This window comes from Pipistrellus hanaki (assembly GCF_964339955.1).
Source record: "Pipistrellus hanaki genome assembly, chromosome: 1".
Classification (NCBI taxonomy): Eukaryota; Metazoa; Chordata; class Mammalia; order Chiroptera; family Vespertilionidae; genus Pipistrellus; species Pipistrellus hanaki.
In genome coordinates, this window is record NC_140503.1 from 208,336,353 (window position 1) to 208,351,367 (window position 15,015).

Genomic DNA, 15,015 nt, shown 5'->3' on the forward strand with positions numbered 1-15,015 from the left:
AAGCGCTACTAGTTACTATGGGGGGTAGTATTGTTAGTTACTGTGATGGGGGAGTATGCTGGTTACTATGACTAGGGAGGTCACCACTTACATGTGGTGTCCTGGGGCAGAGATACTGACCGGCTAGTGTGGGAGCCAGCCCCACCCAGCAGAGTTCTCCTAAGAAGTGCCAGCTGGTGCTGGAACCCTAGTCCGAGGCCAGCCAGTCCCGGAGCTTTGGCTGTGCCTGCGGCTCCGCCTGCTTCTCAGCCCTCAGGCGAGGACGCCCCAGAGACCGCCTCCCGGACTGTGGTCTGAGCCCCACGTGCCGCGTCAGCCCCCACTCCCGCAGTGGGGTGTGCGGTTGGCGTGGTGGTCTCCCTCTTGGAATGGGAGCTGTGGGAGGGCGTGGCTGTGCGTGGTGCCCCATGCCCAGCCACACCCACCTGGATCCGGGGAGAGGCTGCTCTGCTCGGAGACACTCAGATCCTCACGTGTCCCTCTCCGCAGGATCAGGGTTTGTGCTGGGCCGCGGGCCTGGGCGCCGCCCGTCTGACGGACTTTCCCTCCGCAGGTGTCTTCTGTCTGTGAGGCGCGCTGCACGGTGGAGAGGACGCCCGGAGCCCCCCGGGGCGCCCGCAGGAAGCGCTGCTCCGGCGCCAGCTCGGGCTCCGAGGACGCGGGCGGGGAGGAGCTCTTCTCTCGGACTCACCTCTGACCGCGGAGCAGCCGTCCGTCTGAAAGGAAGTGTGATGGGGATGACCCCTTGTGAGGCCTGTTAATCCAAACACCTTAGGTTTCTTCTCAATTAACTGAGTCAGATCGGTAATTCTTTCTCTTCTTGCTTATTTTAGAGTTGAGGACAGCTATCCTGTTGAAGATTTTTTTTCCAAGCTGTTAAATTCTTGGCTCTTTGAAATAGACTAGATTGTGTTGTCAAATCAAGAATGGGTGTGCATGTGCTTGTCTCAGAAATGCCACTGCTCCCGGCATCTCCCCGGTCACTCCCCTCGGGCGGTGGTCCGTCGCGGTCCCCATCTTAGCCCACAGGGGCTGCTGTCACTCCGCCTCCGGAGACCCGCGCTCGGAACGCCAGGCTGTGTTCTGAGAACCGGGATGGAGAGGCCGCAGCCGCCTCCCGCAGTGGACGCGCTGGTGACCGAGCGGTCTGCCAGGGAGACGGAGTGCCGGCGGGAGCAGCAGCCCAGGGCGTGCTTCCAGAGACTGACGGGATGCTGTTCCCCTGGCTGTCCGTGGAGCACCGCGGGGATGCTGTGTTTGGGACTTCCTTGCTAACTGAAGAAGCCAAGGATTCGGGTGGGGTGGTGCGTGGGGCAGGTGGGCGTGGGCCCTGCCTGTGCTGTGCTGTATGTACTGACGCCAGAGATCCCTCTGGGTTCTGTGGGGCAGGACCGGTTCTCACGGTGCAGGGTGAGGATTTTAGTTGCAAATTATGATTTCCTCAGAATCAGTGAACCAAAAGCCCTAGAACTCAAAACCGTAAACATCTGAATGCATTAGAGGCCACCATCACCCCGGGAAACCTTGGCCACCACAGCTGCTGCTCCAGTGGCTGTGCTTTCTTTTTAATCTGATCTTCCTCTGTGTGTGAGAGAATGCTCGGGCAGTGCCGGGAGGGAGGGGAGGGGAGGAATGTGGGGGATCGGTTTCTCCCCTCCCCTTCTCTGCGGGGCCCAGGGTCAATGCGTCCCTTTCGCCTCCTCATGTGTCACGCGGCTCTGCCACGGGCAGGAGTTAGGAGTATTGTCTCAAAACCTAAACATTCAAAATTGCTTTTTTTTTTTTTTTTTAAACAATTCATTAAAAAAACACACAGCTCATGTGCTATTCAGGTTAGCATATCTAGCCTCCTGCAGGAAAGCCTAGCATGGCCAAGGCGCGGCACCCGGGCTTCGGTGAGCAGTGACGTAGTGCCCCAGCGGGCGGACTTGCTCTGAGCATCGGGCTCTGCGCCTTTTCCTGAGCTGATGACAGAAAAGTCCTCTAAGGCTGTGCGTCCTCCCAGCTCTGCACGTCCCCGAGGGCCCGGCTGGTGCAGCGGCTCTGACACTTTAAAGTGGGTTTGTGAGTGTGCGTGCATGCGTGCGTGCGTGTGTGCGTGCGTGCGTGTGTGCGTGTGTGCGTGTGTGTGTGAGCGTGTGCGTGTGCATGTGCGTGCACGTGGAAGGTTTTACGTTGCTGTTATTTATTTACAGATTTTATAAGGTTTTACGTATTTTTCTTTCTTCCTGAGCTTCCTAAAAATTCATTAGCACCTGCACTGAAATATAATTTAACAGCAAAGGCAAAAAAGAATTGGATGTTATAAATTCCTAAAGTCACTACAATGATAATTTTCCTAGAAATCATTGCTTATGTAGCAGAGACCAAATAACTCTGTTTCAGACACCACCTTTAGCTCGGTTGATGGACAGCTGCTGCTGATCAGAGACAGCTCAGGTGGTGGAGGGCAGCCGGGCCGCGCCCACGCGGGAAGCGCTGCGCCTTCCAGGGGTGGGGACTGTTGACCGGTGGGCCGGGGGTTAACAGGTTACGTATTTATTTGTTTTCATAGCGAAGTGGCTGAAGCCGGAGGCTTTCAGTTACAGAGTTGCAAGTGTGGTTTTTAGTTTTGTGAATGGATGATCACAAAGATAAAGCATTTTTAAAAAGTTGGCAAAACGCTGAGACGCACTGTGGTATGAAGCGCCTTGCACATCCGTAGCACTGAGTGTCCGCGTCCGTCCCGGGCCGAGGTTTTCCGCGGTTGTATTGTTCTGATTTCACGTACACCAGAGTAACCGAGTTTTTGTTTTCTTGTGGAGTTAACACCAAAATAAAAAATTGAAAAAAACCAGGCTGGTCACCTTTATTTGTCACAGTCATTGTGGTAATTGTGTGCATCGTCCCCAGGGAAGGTTCTACCTGTTACCGCCTGAGAAGGCAGCCGCGGCCTCCGGAGGAGGAGAGGGCGGGGCCTGCGGGGAAAGCCGCCATCCCAGCTTTGTGACCCTTGGTGGCAGACCGAGCTTAGTCTTTTCGTTCTGAAATAAAGTGTGTGTGTTTTTAATATTAACATGACAATATTCATTGTAAAAAAGAAACCTTGAAAAAAAAAACCAAAAAACTATATTTTTTATTGATTGGCTTTAGAGACAAAAGGAGAGAGAGAGACATTGATTTGTTGTTCTGCATATTCTTACATTCATTGATTGGTCTTGTATGTGCCCTGACCGGGGATTGAACCCAACACCTTGGCATAACAGGACAACACTAAGTGAGCCACCTGGCCAGAGCCCACACCAGTTTATTTTCAAAGACTCATCTGTACTTCATCACTCTGAGATGGTAGCTTCCGGCGCTGGGGAACACACTCCTTGACCGAATGTACCCATGACCGCATGTGCGTAAAGAAATGAACGGTTGAGCCACAGCGGCTCCGCTGTGAGGTCAGAAATAGGGTTTTATCCGGTATCTTCATGTCGGTAATTCTCGACCTACTTAACTTTTCAAGTTGTGTTACTCTGTTATCTAGACTCAAGCTTTCCGTTGAGGAGCGCTGTCTTCGGGGCTCTGAGGGCATGTCGGGGGCCTCCCTGTGTGCCCGCTCCTGGGGAAGGGCCGGCCTTGGGAGTGCCAGTGCTGCCCAGTCCCGCAGAGCGGCGGCCCGGAGGCCGTGTTCGAAGCTGGACGTCCAAAAGCGATGCCCTTGCTGACTTGAGGCAAGTACTTTCTTCCAGTTGGTGTTTGCATTTCATGTGGGCAGCGGAGAGGTGGACTCCATACCGAGGGTTTAAATTGTATTCTGTCCCCTTTTCTAATGTGTTTTTCTTTAATTGAGTTTTTTAGAGGGAAAGGGAGAGAGAAGAATCAATGAGAGAGGAACATCATCGACTGGCTGCCTACTAGGGATGGAGCCCCCCAAACTGGGCACGTGACCTGACCTCTTGGCTCCTGGGTCGATGCTCACCACCGGCTGGGCTTCTCTCTGTTTTTTAGTTTGTGGTTTCTGGGATGTGTAGGCATGTTTTTCAGTGTTTTCTCCATCTTGAAGAGGATAAAACTATTTTCCCAGGGCCTAGCTAGTGTCGCTCAGTAGTTGAGCGTCAACCTATGAACCAGGAGGTCACAGTTCAATTCCCAGTCAGGACTCATGGCAGGGTTACTGGCTCAGTCCCCAGTAGGGGGCGTGCAGGAGCCAGTCAGTGATTCTCTCCCATCATTGATGTTTCTACTACCTCTTCCTCTTTGAAGTCAGTAGAAATATATTTAAAAACAACCGTTCTCCCCTGTTTTTCTAGAACCCGGGTGCTTTATGCCGGGTTAATCTTTGAAGCGTGTGTGTCGTAGGCAAGAAGTGAGGCCTAAGGATTCAGCTCGCTGGCCATTCACAGCACTTTTAAAAAAAAATTTTTTTTAAATTTTTTTTGTGGGGCGAGCACGCACACAGTCCCCACCCCGCCACACACACAAATCACGCCGCCCAGTTTCCCACACCACATTTGGGGAAATCGCAGGGGTCAGCACATCCAGAGTGCAGTGGATAAGCCACGCTGGGAAATCCACCTTCGTGAGCGTGGCGACTCCCCTGCCACGTGAGAGTAACCAGCACTTCTTCATAAAGTCCTTACCCCCCCTCCACCCCGACTCCCAGTGCCAGCGACTCCCAGTGCCAGCCGTATGGGCTGCTGCGCTGGAGCCCCGGCCGGCCGCTCGCTGGCCTTGTCAGTCACGGCAAGTCTAGGCTTAAGGCGGCACCTCGTGCCTTCGGCCCTCGGAGGGCGCTGACAGCACTCGGTGGGCATCACCCCGGGTGTGTCTTGGTGTGAACTGGGTCATCCCCCTCCGGATGGCCACTGCCCAGTGGGTGGGAGGGGGCCCAGCGCTGCCTTCCTGAGGCACCTGCGGCAGGACTGGCCGGTGACACTACGCAGAGCCCCTGTGCCAGGGGTCACCGAGGAGGTTCCTCTGTGGTGTGCCTGTGGCCTCGCTGCCGGGGCTCCCCTGTGCTCTGGCTCTTTAAGATCGGTCAGCATCACCGCCCACAAGTGCCACAGCTCGGGAGCAGGGCGGGTGCTCGGCACACTCGGCCCTCCCCGACAGCCCCGGGCCACTGCTGCTGCCGCCCGGCGGCTCCGGGCACAGGGGCCAGCCGGCCCGCCAGCCTGGAGGCCTGTGCCCGCACAGCAGTCCAGGAACGGAAAGCCCAGCCCCGGTTTCTCTGGAAAGCAGCCGAGCGGATGGCATCACGCTGGGCACCATTGCGAGCGCAGACCAGGAAGTGCGCCCCTGCTCACAGCCCGCCGTGGCCTTGCGTCACGGATGGGTGGCCGGTGACACTTCCTGACGTTGCCTCACTTTTCCGGACTAGCACGACGTAATGCCGCCGGCATCTAACGGGGGTGGTGTCGGTGTCTGTGCTGGGAATAGTCACAGCTAGCAGGCTCGCCATTGCCACGTGTTAGCCGTTAGCCGTTAACTAACCAACGATGAGGTAGGTGCGGGCGCCCATTTCACAGATGGGACCGCTGAGGCACCGAGAGGTTAAGCACGTGCTCCCACCTGGCTCCTGACCGGTGAGCCAGGATTTGAAGTGGTCATCATAGCTACTGAGCCCATTGGACAATGCCCGAACCTCCATCGTGCCCAAACCCACCGGCCAGGAAGGTGTGTGCAGAGGCTGGTAACTGCCGCCAGCCGGCTCCCGTCGTGAGCTGTGTCGTCTGCAGGAGTCCTGCTGAGCCAAGTGCCTGGGCACTGGTCTGCCGCTGCCACCCTGGCCCTGAACTCCTGGGCCAGGCCGCTCACCTCCATGCCTGTGCCCTCGGGCACAAACGGAGACCCTAACAGCCCCCTCTCACGGGGTTGGCTGTACAGACGAAAGGGTGCAGCCATGCAGACTCCGGCCTGCAAGCCCAGGATGCGGTCCTGTCCTCCGAGGCCCGCCTCCCTGTGGTTCCTGAGGGGGAAACGCGAAGGAGAAGTTGCCACACCCCAGTCCACGAACTCGCCAGAAAATCACGTCTGCAGCCGCCCTCACTTCCTCTCCCTCCGGTGGTAGCAGAGGCCCTGGCTGGGGGGCCAGGTCCGGCAGAGGCCTGCACCATGGGTGCTGGCCACAGTCACATGGTCCGCATGTGGCTGGCTCAGTCCTCCCCTTTCACCTTGAAGTGAGGTCACTGTCCCTCCTGTGCTGGCCAGGCCCGAGGGCAGAGGCCAGGGGCAGCGGCAGAACCCTGTCCCCCATCAGAGCCCGGCCCTGTGGTGTGAGGCCCCTGGCCCTGTGGGGAGGGCTGGCTGGGGGCTGCTGCAGCTCAGACGTGGCCTGAGCACGTCATGTCCCGGCCCCGGGGGTTACCCAGAGGCCCCCGGGCGGAGAGGCCTGTTTGGAAGGATGAAGAAGCCCCCGCTCTGGCCTGCTCCCCACACAGGCCCTGGTTTCCCTGAACCCCAGCCTTCGGTCAGGGGGCGGTGCTCCCCGTGCCCCCATCCAGACTGGGCTCCAGGAGCGCTGGCCCTCGGTGCTCTCCGGTCGTGCTGGGAGCTGGCGGCAGGCCTGCCTGGAGCCGGGGCACTCCTGCAGCCCCCGTGCCCCTTTCAGAAGTGAGAGCCCTCCCCCGCCAGCTGAGACCGGGCAGGAATGGGCGCACCTGCTCCCTCGCGCCCAGGCCAGGCCACCGGTGCCCTGCGGGCAGGTAAAGCCGCCACCTCACCTGGCGTGAGGACGAGCTCCGGGTGCACTGTGTCCCCCCCGCCCTCCCCTCTGAGGAGGGGTGCCAGTGAGCTGGCCGCCACGTGGTCGGGTGTCCTCTGAGCTGGTGGTCCGCGGGCTGCCCGGAAGGTTGGCAGCTGCTGGTTTAAGGAAACATTTGGTGGGCTCCACTTCCCTGCCTCCTCCTCCTCCCCAGCCCCAGCCCCACCGGGGCCCCTCCCGGCAGGGGAGGAAGTGGGAACGGGCCTCTGGGTTCTTTCTCACACTGAACTGACATCAACCCCCCCCCCCCCCCAATGTTCTCCCAGACTTGGAGGTGGTGTACCTGGCAGGTGGGGGGGGGGGGGGGTCTGCTGAGGCTCCGAGGTTCTTCATGTTGGCATTCAACTGCTAGTTAGGAGGAAAGGGGGCCTCGGTTGTAGCAGTTTATAAACATTTATTCATTCAGCAAACACATATCAAGAGCCTTCTGAGTGCTGGGTCCTAAACCTGGCACTGGAAATCTTTATTTTTCTAAACCAGTAAGCCTTCCCGGCCTGGTTCTCTGGTGAGATAGACATCTCTGTCCCCTCGGAGATACGCTCCAGCCGGGGGCTCCCCCCGCCGAGCCTGCGGGAGCTGCGACCGAGCCGACCGGCTCAGGACTTAGAAGGGAAGCGTGAGGCCCTGCAGGCCCTTCACTGGAAGGCTCTTTCTCATCTTCCCCAAATGTCCCTGCCTGGCAGCCCCCCAGCGCTCCCCACTCTGGGACCCTGGGGGGAGCAGGCCGCGGTGCAGGGTGCAGCCTTCGGGTGGGGCTCTGCCCTGACTAGGAGCAGAAGGGGGCACAGTCATGGATTACACACAGCCTAAGCGGGTAGCCCCCTGCAGACGGGCAGAAGGGGGCGCTGTCATGGATTACACACAGCTGAAGCGGGTAGCCTCCTGCAGAAGGAGCCACCCCCTTCCTGGGCAGAGGCCTGGGGTCCTGACTGCACCTGACTGCAGACTGGCCTCCACTGCTTCCCCCTCCACAGTGGCAGGTCCCTGCCAGCCCCCAGCCCTGCGAGGAGGCACCCCACACCCCCGGAGCACCCCGTGTGCCACTGCCAAGCTCCCAGGCTCATGGGCAGGTCATCTTAGAGGCCGCTGACCCAGTCCCAAAGGGGCCGGGAGAGGAGAGGGACGCTATGGGATAAAACCAGGCTGGCTTGCCCTGGCCGGTGTGGCTCAGTGGATAGATTCCGGTCAGGGGCGCGTGCCCATGTTGCAGGCTTGATCCCCAATGGGGGGCGTGCAGGAGGCAGCGATCAATGATTCTCACCATTGTTGTTTCCCTCTCCTCTCCCTCTGAAATCAATAAACAACGAAAGCAGCCCGGCCCAAACCCTGCCTGCGGACGAGGACGCTGCGGGGCTGTGGGTGGGAGGGGTCCCCTCTCGGAGCCTGTTTCCTCCCTGCCACGAGAGCAAGGACGTAGGGAGCACACACACACACACACGCGCACAGGGCTGGGGGCTTCACAGAGACAAGGGGAAGGTGGCCCGGAGGTGGCTGGAGCCCAGGGGCAGCCTGGGGGGTGGGGACGTGGGGGAAGAGTTAGGATGATGTTCTGGGGTAACATTTGAGCCACCACGGGAGGGAACTAGGTATGAAAGGAGGAAGGGAGAGCCAGGCGGAGGCAGAGCAGAAGCGGTGGCGGGGATGAGGGAGTTCAGGGCGCTGCAGGGGGTTCTGTGGGGCTGGAGACCCCTCAGCCCCAGTGACAGCCTCACGCCTGGACAGGTTCAGTGGGTCAGCCAGTGCTGGAGCTGCGTGCCCCTGCTCACCTCCACCCTCCGCCCCCACCTCTGTCCTCTGCCCTCCGCCCCCACCTCCCACGGCTTCCACGTGAAACCTGTTTCCTGGTCTGCTGGTGGCAGCAGCCGGCACCTGGGAGAAGCCTTAAAAAAAAAGTCTATTTGGAAAATTCCACTGTGGTGTGCAATAAGGGAGCCCCATTCAGTGCTCTCTGTTTCTTTGTTCCCAGAGCCTCAGCCTCCAATCCTGGCACCTTGGCAATCAGTGAGCCACAGGCCCCAGGAGCCCCGCCTCCCCAAGCCCTGGGCTTGAATCTGTTTCCTGGTAACTCACCTCTTCCCGTCAGTGACTGGGATGCTCTGGGAATGAGTGTCCTTGGCTTTGGGCCAGACCCACCTGGATTCCAGCATTCCCAGTGAATGGGCAATGGTGCAGCACGTGGGCCCCTGGGGCAGCACGTGGGCCCCTGGGCGGCCGCAGACGCGGTCCGTCTCGGGGCTCTGCAGTCAGCGCTCCTGTAACAGCAGGGGTCTGGCCCTGCATTGGTGGCCGAGCCTCTGGGAGCTTGAGTTTCCCGTTCACAGAGAAACTCATCTGGTGAGAAGGGCCAGAGACTCAGAGCCCTCATCCCCTTCCGTATGGGCATAAGCAGTCTGACAGACGACATCTCTGCCGGTTACGTAAACCAGCATCCTATATTTGGTGCACTGCACTTATTTTTATCCCAGATTTCCGAGCGTTTAAGGGGACAGTAATCCGTTTCACCCTCCCGTCGTCTCCTAAACTTCACTTGATGTCTCTTGAAGTAGGCCTTGCCCTTGGAAGTTTAACGAACTTCCGTCCTGTCGGCAGCTCCCCACAGACCTGCAGGCCCAGCACAGCTGGGGGATAGGAGAGGAATTCCATGCTCTTTGGCTTTGTATTATTTAAAATTCAGTATCTCTTATAACTTAAGCATTTCCTCTAAACTCTAAAGTTGTGTTTTTGTTTTTTTTAAATGGCTCCATTCTGTTAACCTCCCTCACGGCTGTCAATGACCGGGTGGTAATGTCTCCCTTACACGCAGTCTGCTGGGACTTGGGCGGTGTTGGGGGCGCTTTGGACCACAGGGATGCTGATGCTGTGGTTCTCTCTTCTGCTTCCTTCTTTGCTGAGGCCACGCCTCCTCCCCCTCCCCCCTCATGAGAATGTGCCCCTGCAGGGGTCCTGCCTCCCCGAATTCCCTGATTTAACCTAGTGCAGTTGGGAGCAGGTAGCTAGCTGTCTGTTGACGCTGAGCAGAGACAAGTTGAGGGCTCTGGTGTGAGGGTCCGAGGCTCCCTCCCGCCCGCTGCTCCGGGTGCTGGGCGCTTTTCCGTGGTGTCGCCCGCGCTCTCCCGTGTGCATGGCCACGGCTGAGCCGTTCACTGTGTTTTTAATACCGAGACAAGGACTTCTCTGGAGCACTTCTGGGTGCTGGTGGCAAATCACACGCTGAGCCCCAGGGAAGTGGGCACCGGACGGGTGGGCAGGGTGGGGAGAGGGCTAGAAAAGGGCAGGCAGAGGGCGCCAAATGCAAATCTGTCGACCACAAGTTCTTTTTGGCTCCGGATTCAGGACCCCGGTTCCTTGTCCTTGTGGGGTTTTAAAACCCTAACAAGCACTCAGAATGAGGGCTGGGCGGGATCTGTGGAGTCACAGGGAACACGGTAAAAGCAGATTTATTCATCTGATGCATTGCGCTGCTAACGGATCAGGCCCCCAGCAAGCCTGTACTTCCCGTGTTTTCTTAAAACAAGCTGAAGGACCTGGTATTATTTCCACTTCAAACCACTGAGGAACGGCGGCACTGACAAAGCGTCTCTTGTGCACCACGCCCCGTGAGGGTGTTAATGGCTTCTATCGCGCTTGCCTTTTGGAAGTTCTCACCCCTCCTGCCATCGTAATGGGGGCCCGTGGCCGACAGGGTAATCTCCCTCTGCAGCGTCCCGGAGGTCTCTGTGGCGGGTTCTCTTCCCCCTCCCGGCACACTGGGCTGGTCTGAGGTTTCCTCCCGGTAATTCCGCCCTGGCAGCTCAGGCTCCTGACTGGTGTGATCAAAGTGTTCCCGCTCCGAGCCCGGGCTTTTCCTCCAGCCTCGATGCCCCTAAAGGCCCAGTGCCTGCTGTGTGCCAGGTGCGGGCACAGACAGCGAAGAGGAGGAGCCAGGTTCGCCTCAGGAAGCCTCCACTCCAGGAGGACGGGGCACCGGGTCCTGCCCAGCCAACGCTGTGGAAGGTGGTCGGGGCGGGGCCCGGGTTCGGACCCCTCCGGCTACTGGCGGCCCGGGACCTTGGCCAGCGGCCTCTCCCGGTCAGTGCACGGCTCTGCCCTCAGGCCCTGACATCTGCTTCTGCAACGTTGACTGGAAATAATGATAATAATGCACAGGCTCTGGCCGGCGGTTCCCAAACTTGTCTGTACTTTGCACAACTTCCAAAACGGTATCCCACTTCGACCCACTGGCCCGGGAATGGCCGAGGGCTTGGCATTTTCAAAGATCTCCACGCGCCGGCGCCGGGCTCAACGAAGGACACCTGCCCGGAAAGCCCGTCTTACAGATGGAGAGACTAAGGCCGGGCAGGGAGGCCCCACAGCGGCATTCCCGGGGCCGAAGTCCGCCGGCGCGGGGACCCCTTCCCGCACACCTGCCCTGGGGCAGGGGCGCCCATCGATGCGCTCCGCCGCTCGGCTCCCCACGCCTGGCCCCTGCCGCTCGAGCCCCTTCCCCCTCCCGGCCGCTTCCCACTTCCAAGATGGCCGCGGGTGGAGCCGACCAGGTAAGGAGGCCCCAGGCGGGTGTCCACGGGGGCCCCGCGGCCACGAAGATGCGCTCAGACACCCCTCGCGGCTCCGCCTGGCCCTCGGGAGAGACGGGGGCCGGAGACGCCGGTCGGGCCCTAAGCGGACGGGCGGGCCGGCCTGAGGAAGGGCTGGGGGCGAGCGTCCAGCTCCGGGAGCGGCGGCGGCGAGGCGCGGCGGGCGGCGGCAGCTCGGGCGGAAGAGCGGCCAAGACCGGCAGGGGGCGGGGCGAGGGCGCTGAGGGCGGGGCCGAAGGCAGGGGGCGGGGCTAGGCGCGCGGGCGGGGCGATGACAGGGGCGGGGCGAGGCGCGCGGGGCGGGGCCAGGGCGCGCTCCGCTGTCGGCTCGGGCGGCTCGCGCGCACCTGCTCTCGCCGCCGCGGGCCGCGCTCCTGGGGTCCTCGCCGCGCAAGTTGCGGGTCCCGCGGGACTCGGGGTGCGGGCCCCCGGCCCCGGGATGGCGTCGCGGCCGAGCTAATTCGGGTACCGAGGGCTGCGGCGGGCGGGGCTGGGCGGGGCGGAGGGAGCGGGCGCGCGGCGCTGCCACCTGCTGCAGCCGGGCCGGAGCGGGGCGGCCTGAGGCGGCGGAGGGCTGCGGGGCCGGTCCTGCCGGGCGCCCCTCCGGTGCCGGGGGCGCGAGGGGCCCGGGGACACGGCGGCGCCCGCGCACTCAGCGCCGCTCGCGGGGCCGCGGGCCCCGCGCGCTGCTTTCCCGGAACTTGACGGGAAGTTTCCCTCAGACGCGCGGGGCTCGCGGCCCGGAGTGGACCCGGCGCCTTCCCCCTCCGCTGTGGAGCCCCGGCCCCTGCCTTCCCGGAGCCCCTGCCGCTTGGCCCCCACGCCTCCCGGGGCGCCTGTCCCCGGGCGGCCCCCGCGCCCGTGCGGCCCGGTGTGTCCCGGCGCCGCGTGGAGGGGGACGGACGGGGCCGGGGGCGCGGCCGCGGTGAGGAAGGCTCCTGGGGAGCGGGGCTGGCCCTGCGCACCCCGCTGGCATTTTAGGGGCAGGATCCTTGCCCGGCCACGGGAAGGGAAGCCATCTCTGCCCCCAAACTGCCCCGCGCCCCGTGCCCGCCGACCGAATTTGAGCGCAGCTTTGGAAGGTGTCTGCGGGCGGCTCCGGGCCGCCAGCGCCTCACCCGCCTGGACGGCCGCGAGGGGCGGGGGGGGGGGGGCAGCCGTGGGGGGCGGGGAGGAGGGGCCGCAGGGTGCAGTGGTGGGGAGGTTAGCGTGGGTGGGCGGCCGCCGGTGGGCGCTGCGTGGCCGCTCCTCCCCGCAGTGGACACTTCCTCTTGCCCTGCTCATGGGCGGGCAGCCGGCCCTCACGGCTTCCTCCCACCGTCTTACCTGCCCGGGGTTGTGCCCACCCCCCCTCCGGAGCTGGGCTGCCTGTTGTCCTGTGTGTGACCCCTGGAGGCCCTGGGCTCCACCTGACCCGGCCCTGATGAGAACCCGGCCGCACTTGGGGTTGAGTGAGTGCCCCTGCGGGAAACCTTAGGGAGGCGCAGTGACCGGTGGGGGGGTGCGGGGGCTCCAGACTCTGCTCCCCGCGGGGTCCTCCACGCCCAGCAGGTGGGGAGGTGGTGGCAGGTCCGCTCAGCACTCAGCTCTGCACTGAGCTGGGTTTGCTCCACTGGGCGTGGACAGTGTGCCCAGTGTGCCCAGTGTGCCCCAGCCTCCCCGGCGTTTGCTGCGGACCGCCCGCAGTTCTCCGGTTAGGCACCCTCCCTCTGCCTCTCCGCCCCTCCAGGCCCCACCCCTGCACCCCTACCCCACTCCCCTCTGTCCAATGGGTGCGTGTCTCTCCTTCATGCCCCCACTTCCTCTTGCGGGTGCTCTGCTGAAGGCCTAATGGTGAGGACCCAGCTTATCAGAGCAACTGGTTTTGGAGTCTGTCTCTCCCCTGTTGGTCAGCACATCTGACCTTCCTGTCGCCGCCTCAGCCCAGGGGTTGCCTGCCCGGCTGTTGTGCTTGCTGGTGGGCCTTGGAGATCTCCATGGTCATCAAAACAGACATGTACTCGCGTAGAAGGGTTTTAGGGAAATGATTGTGTTGTTAATGTTTGTTTTAGGGCGGGCATACACTTTCTAGGGCCCCAGCTGTTCAGAATTCTAGATTGTCAAGCTGGAAGGACCTCAGGTAGATCAGCTGGGCCAGTCTCTTCATTTTACAGTTGGGGAAGTTGTGGCCCAGGCTCAGTCGATGCCACAGAGCAAGTGCGAGGAGTGTGTCAGGAAGAAGCTGCATGGGGAGGCAGTGCAGGCGGAATGGCTTGCTGATGCAAATGAGTGGCTAAAATAGTGGGCGGAGCTGGCTGGCCCTGGGGGGGGGGGGGCAGGAAAGAGCACAGCCAGCCCTCCTGAGGCTTAACTGGAGCCTGGCACCGAGCCTGGCATCGTTCCAAAGGCTTCCCTCAGATTTCTTCCCTAATCTCGTCAGCTGCCGGAGGAGATAGGGTCTATTATTGGCCCCCTTTTACTACATAGAAAGTGAGGCATAGGACAATTAAGAAACTAGTTTAGCCCTAACCGGTTTGGCTAAGTAGGCCTGCGGACTCAAAGGTCCCAGGTTCGATTCCAGTCAAGGGCATTTACCTTGGTTGCGGGCACATCCCCAGTAGGGAGTGTGCAGGAGGCAACTGACTGATGTTTCTCTCTGATCGATGTTTCTAACTCTCTATCCCTCTTCCTTCCTCTCTGTAAAAAAACACAATAATATATATATATATATTTTTTAAAAGAAATTAGTTTAAGGTCATACAAAATGAAGGGGCTGGGATTTCAACCCAATCTATCTTCAGACTCTGCTGCATCCACTCCCCCCCCCTATTTTATTTTTAAAACTTTTTTATTGAAGCTAACATACATACAGAAGAAAATTATTAACTGTTTAGCTTATTGATTGTCACAAAATTTAGGGCCTGTGTTCTTGAGCACTCCAGCAAGCCATATAGGTGGGCCCTGATGTCAGGTCTGGTTTGAATCCAGTTTCTGTCGCTGTGTGAGCTTGGGTGAGTTCCTTAGCCTCTCTGAATCTCAGTTCTTCACTGTACTTGCCAGGCGTGTGATGCTTGGAGCATGTGATAGTAGCTAGTATGCTTGGTCATGGTAAATGTGTGGTAAGTGATTTCTCTTTTTAAAAAAGTATCTATCTATTGATTTAAGAGAGGAAAGGAGAGGGAGAGAGAGTTGGAAATATCAATGATGGGAGAGAATCATTGATCAGCTGCCCCCTGTACACCCCACACTGGGGATTGAGCCTGCAACCTAGGCATGTGTTTGACAACCACTGAGCCATGCCGGCTGGACTAAATTATTTCTCTTATATAATAACTAGAGGCCCAGTGTATGAAAATTCATGCACTGAGGGGTGGGGTCTCTCAGCCTGGCCTGCCCCTCTCACAGTCCGGGAGCCCTCAGGGGCAGGAGGTGACCCAGCGATCAGGGGAAGGCGACACCCCAGGGGAAGGCGACACCCCCATCACACCTCTGCTGCTGCCACTGCCGGCAGCACAAGCCTCGGCCGGCCCTGGTTACCTGAACCTCGGGTGGCCCTGGGCATCTGGGCAGCCGCCATCCAAAGCTTGCCTGTGCCTCGGGTTGGCCCTGGGCGGCTGGGGGGCTGAGGGGACTGGGCGCCGCCATCTTGTGGGTGTGGGCACTGCCATCTTTGAGGGTGTAATGGTTAATTAGCATATTCCCTCTTCATTAGATAGGCTTGAGATCACA

The 15,015-nt window shown here is 60.2% G+C and overlaps 2 protein-coding genes and 1 long non-coding RNA gene across 6 annotated transcripts in view; 2 read left to right on the forward strand and 1 right to left on the reverse strand.

Moving 5' to 3' along the window:
- Window positions 1-2,836, forward strand: part of KIAA0232 — a 60,220-nt gene extending 57,384 nt beyond the window's left edge. For all 3 annotated transcript variants that reach the window (XM_084904346.1, XM_084904348.1, XM_084904347.1), the window contains one exon: window positions 554-2,836. In XM_084904346.1, the coding sequence (XP_084760472.1) occupies window positions 554-697 (144 nt within the window). In that variant the 3' untranslated portion in view covers window positions 698-2,836. The remainder of the gene's footprint in view (window positions 1-553) is intronic.
- Window positions 2,837-3,093: 257 nt separating this feature from the next.
- Window positions 3,094-8,918, reverse strand: LOC311613159. Its single transcript, XR_014793405.1, has 3 exons — window positions 8,804-8,918; window positions 6,693-6,831; window positions 3,094-5,938 (listed from the first exon to the last, which is right to left on the reverse strand). It is a non-coding gene; the product is annotated as an uncharacterized lncRNA (long non-coding RNA).
- A 258-nt stretch (window positions 8,919-9,176) lies between these two features.
- Window positions 9,177-15,015, forward strand: part of TBC1D14 (TBC1 domain family member 14) — a 68,521-nt gene continuing 62,682 nt past the window's right edge. The window contains exon 1 of one of the 2 annotated variants that reach the window (XM_084906144.1): window positions 9,177-11,268. In XM_084906144.1, the coding sequence (XP_084762270.1) occupies window positions 10,863-11,268 (406 nt within the window). In that variant the 5' untranslated portion in view covers window positions 9,177-10,862. Of the gene's footprint in view, window positions 11,269-11,610; window positions 11,773-15,015 lie in introns of those variants that run through there. The other variant, XM_084906145.1, reaches the window with a different exon arrangement.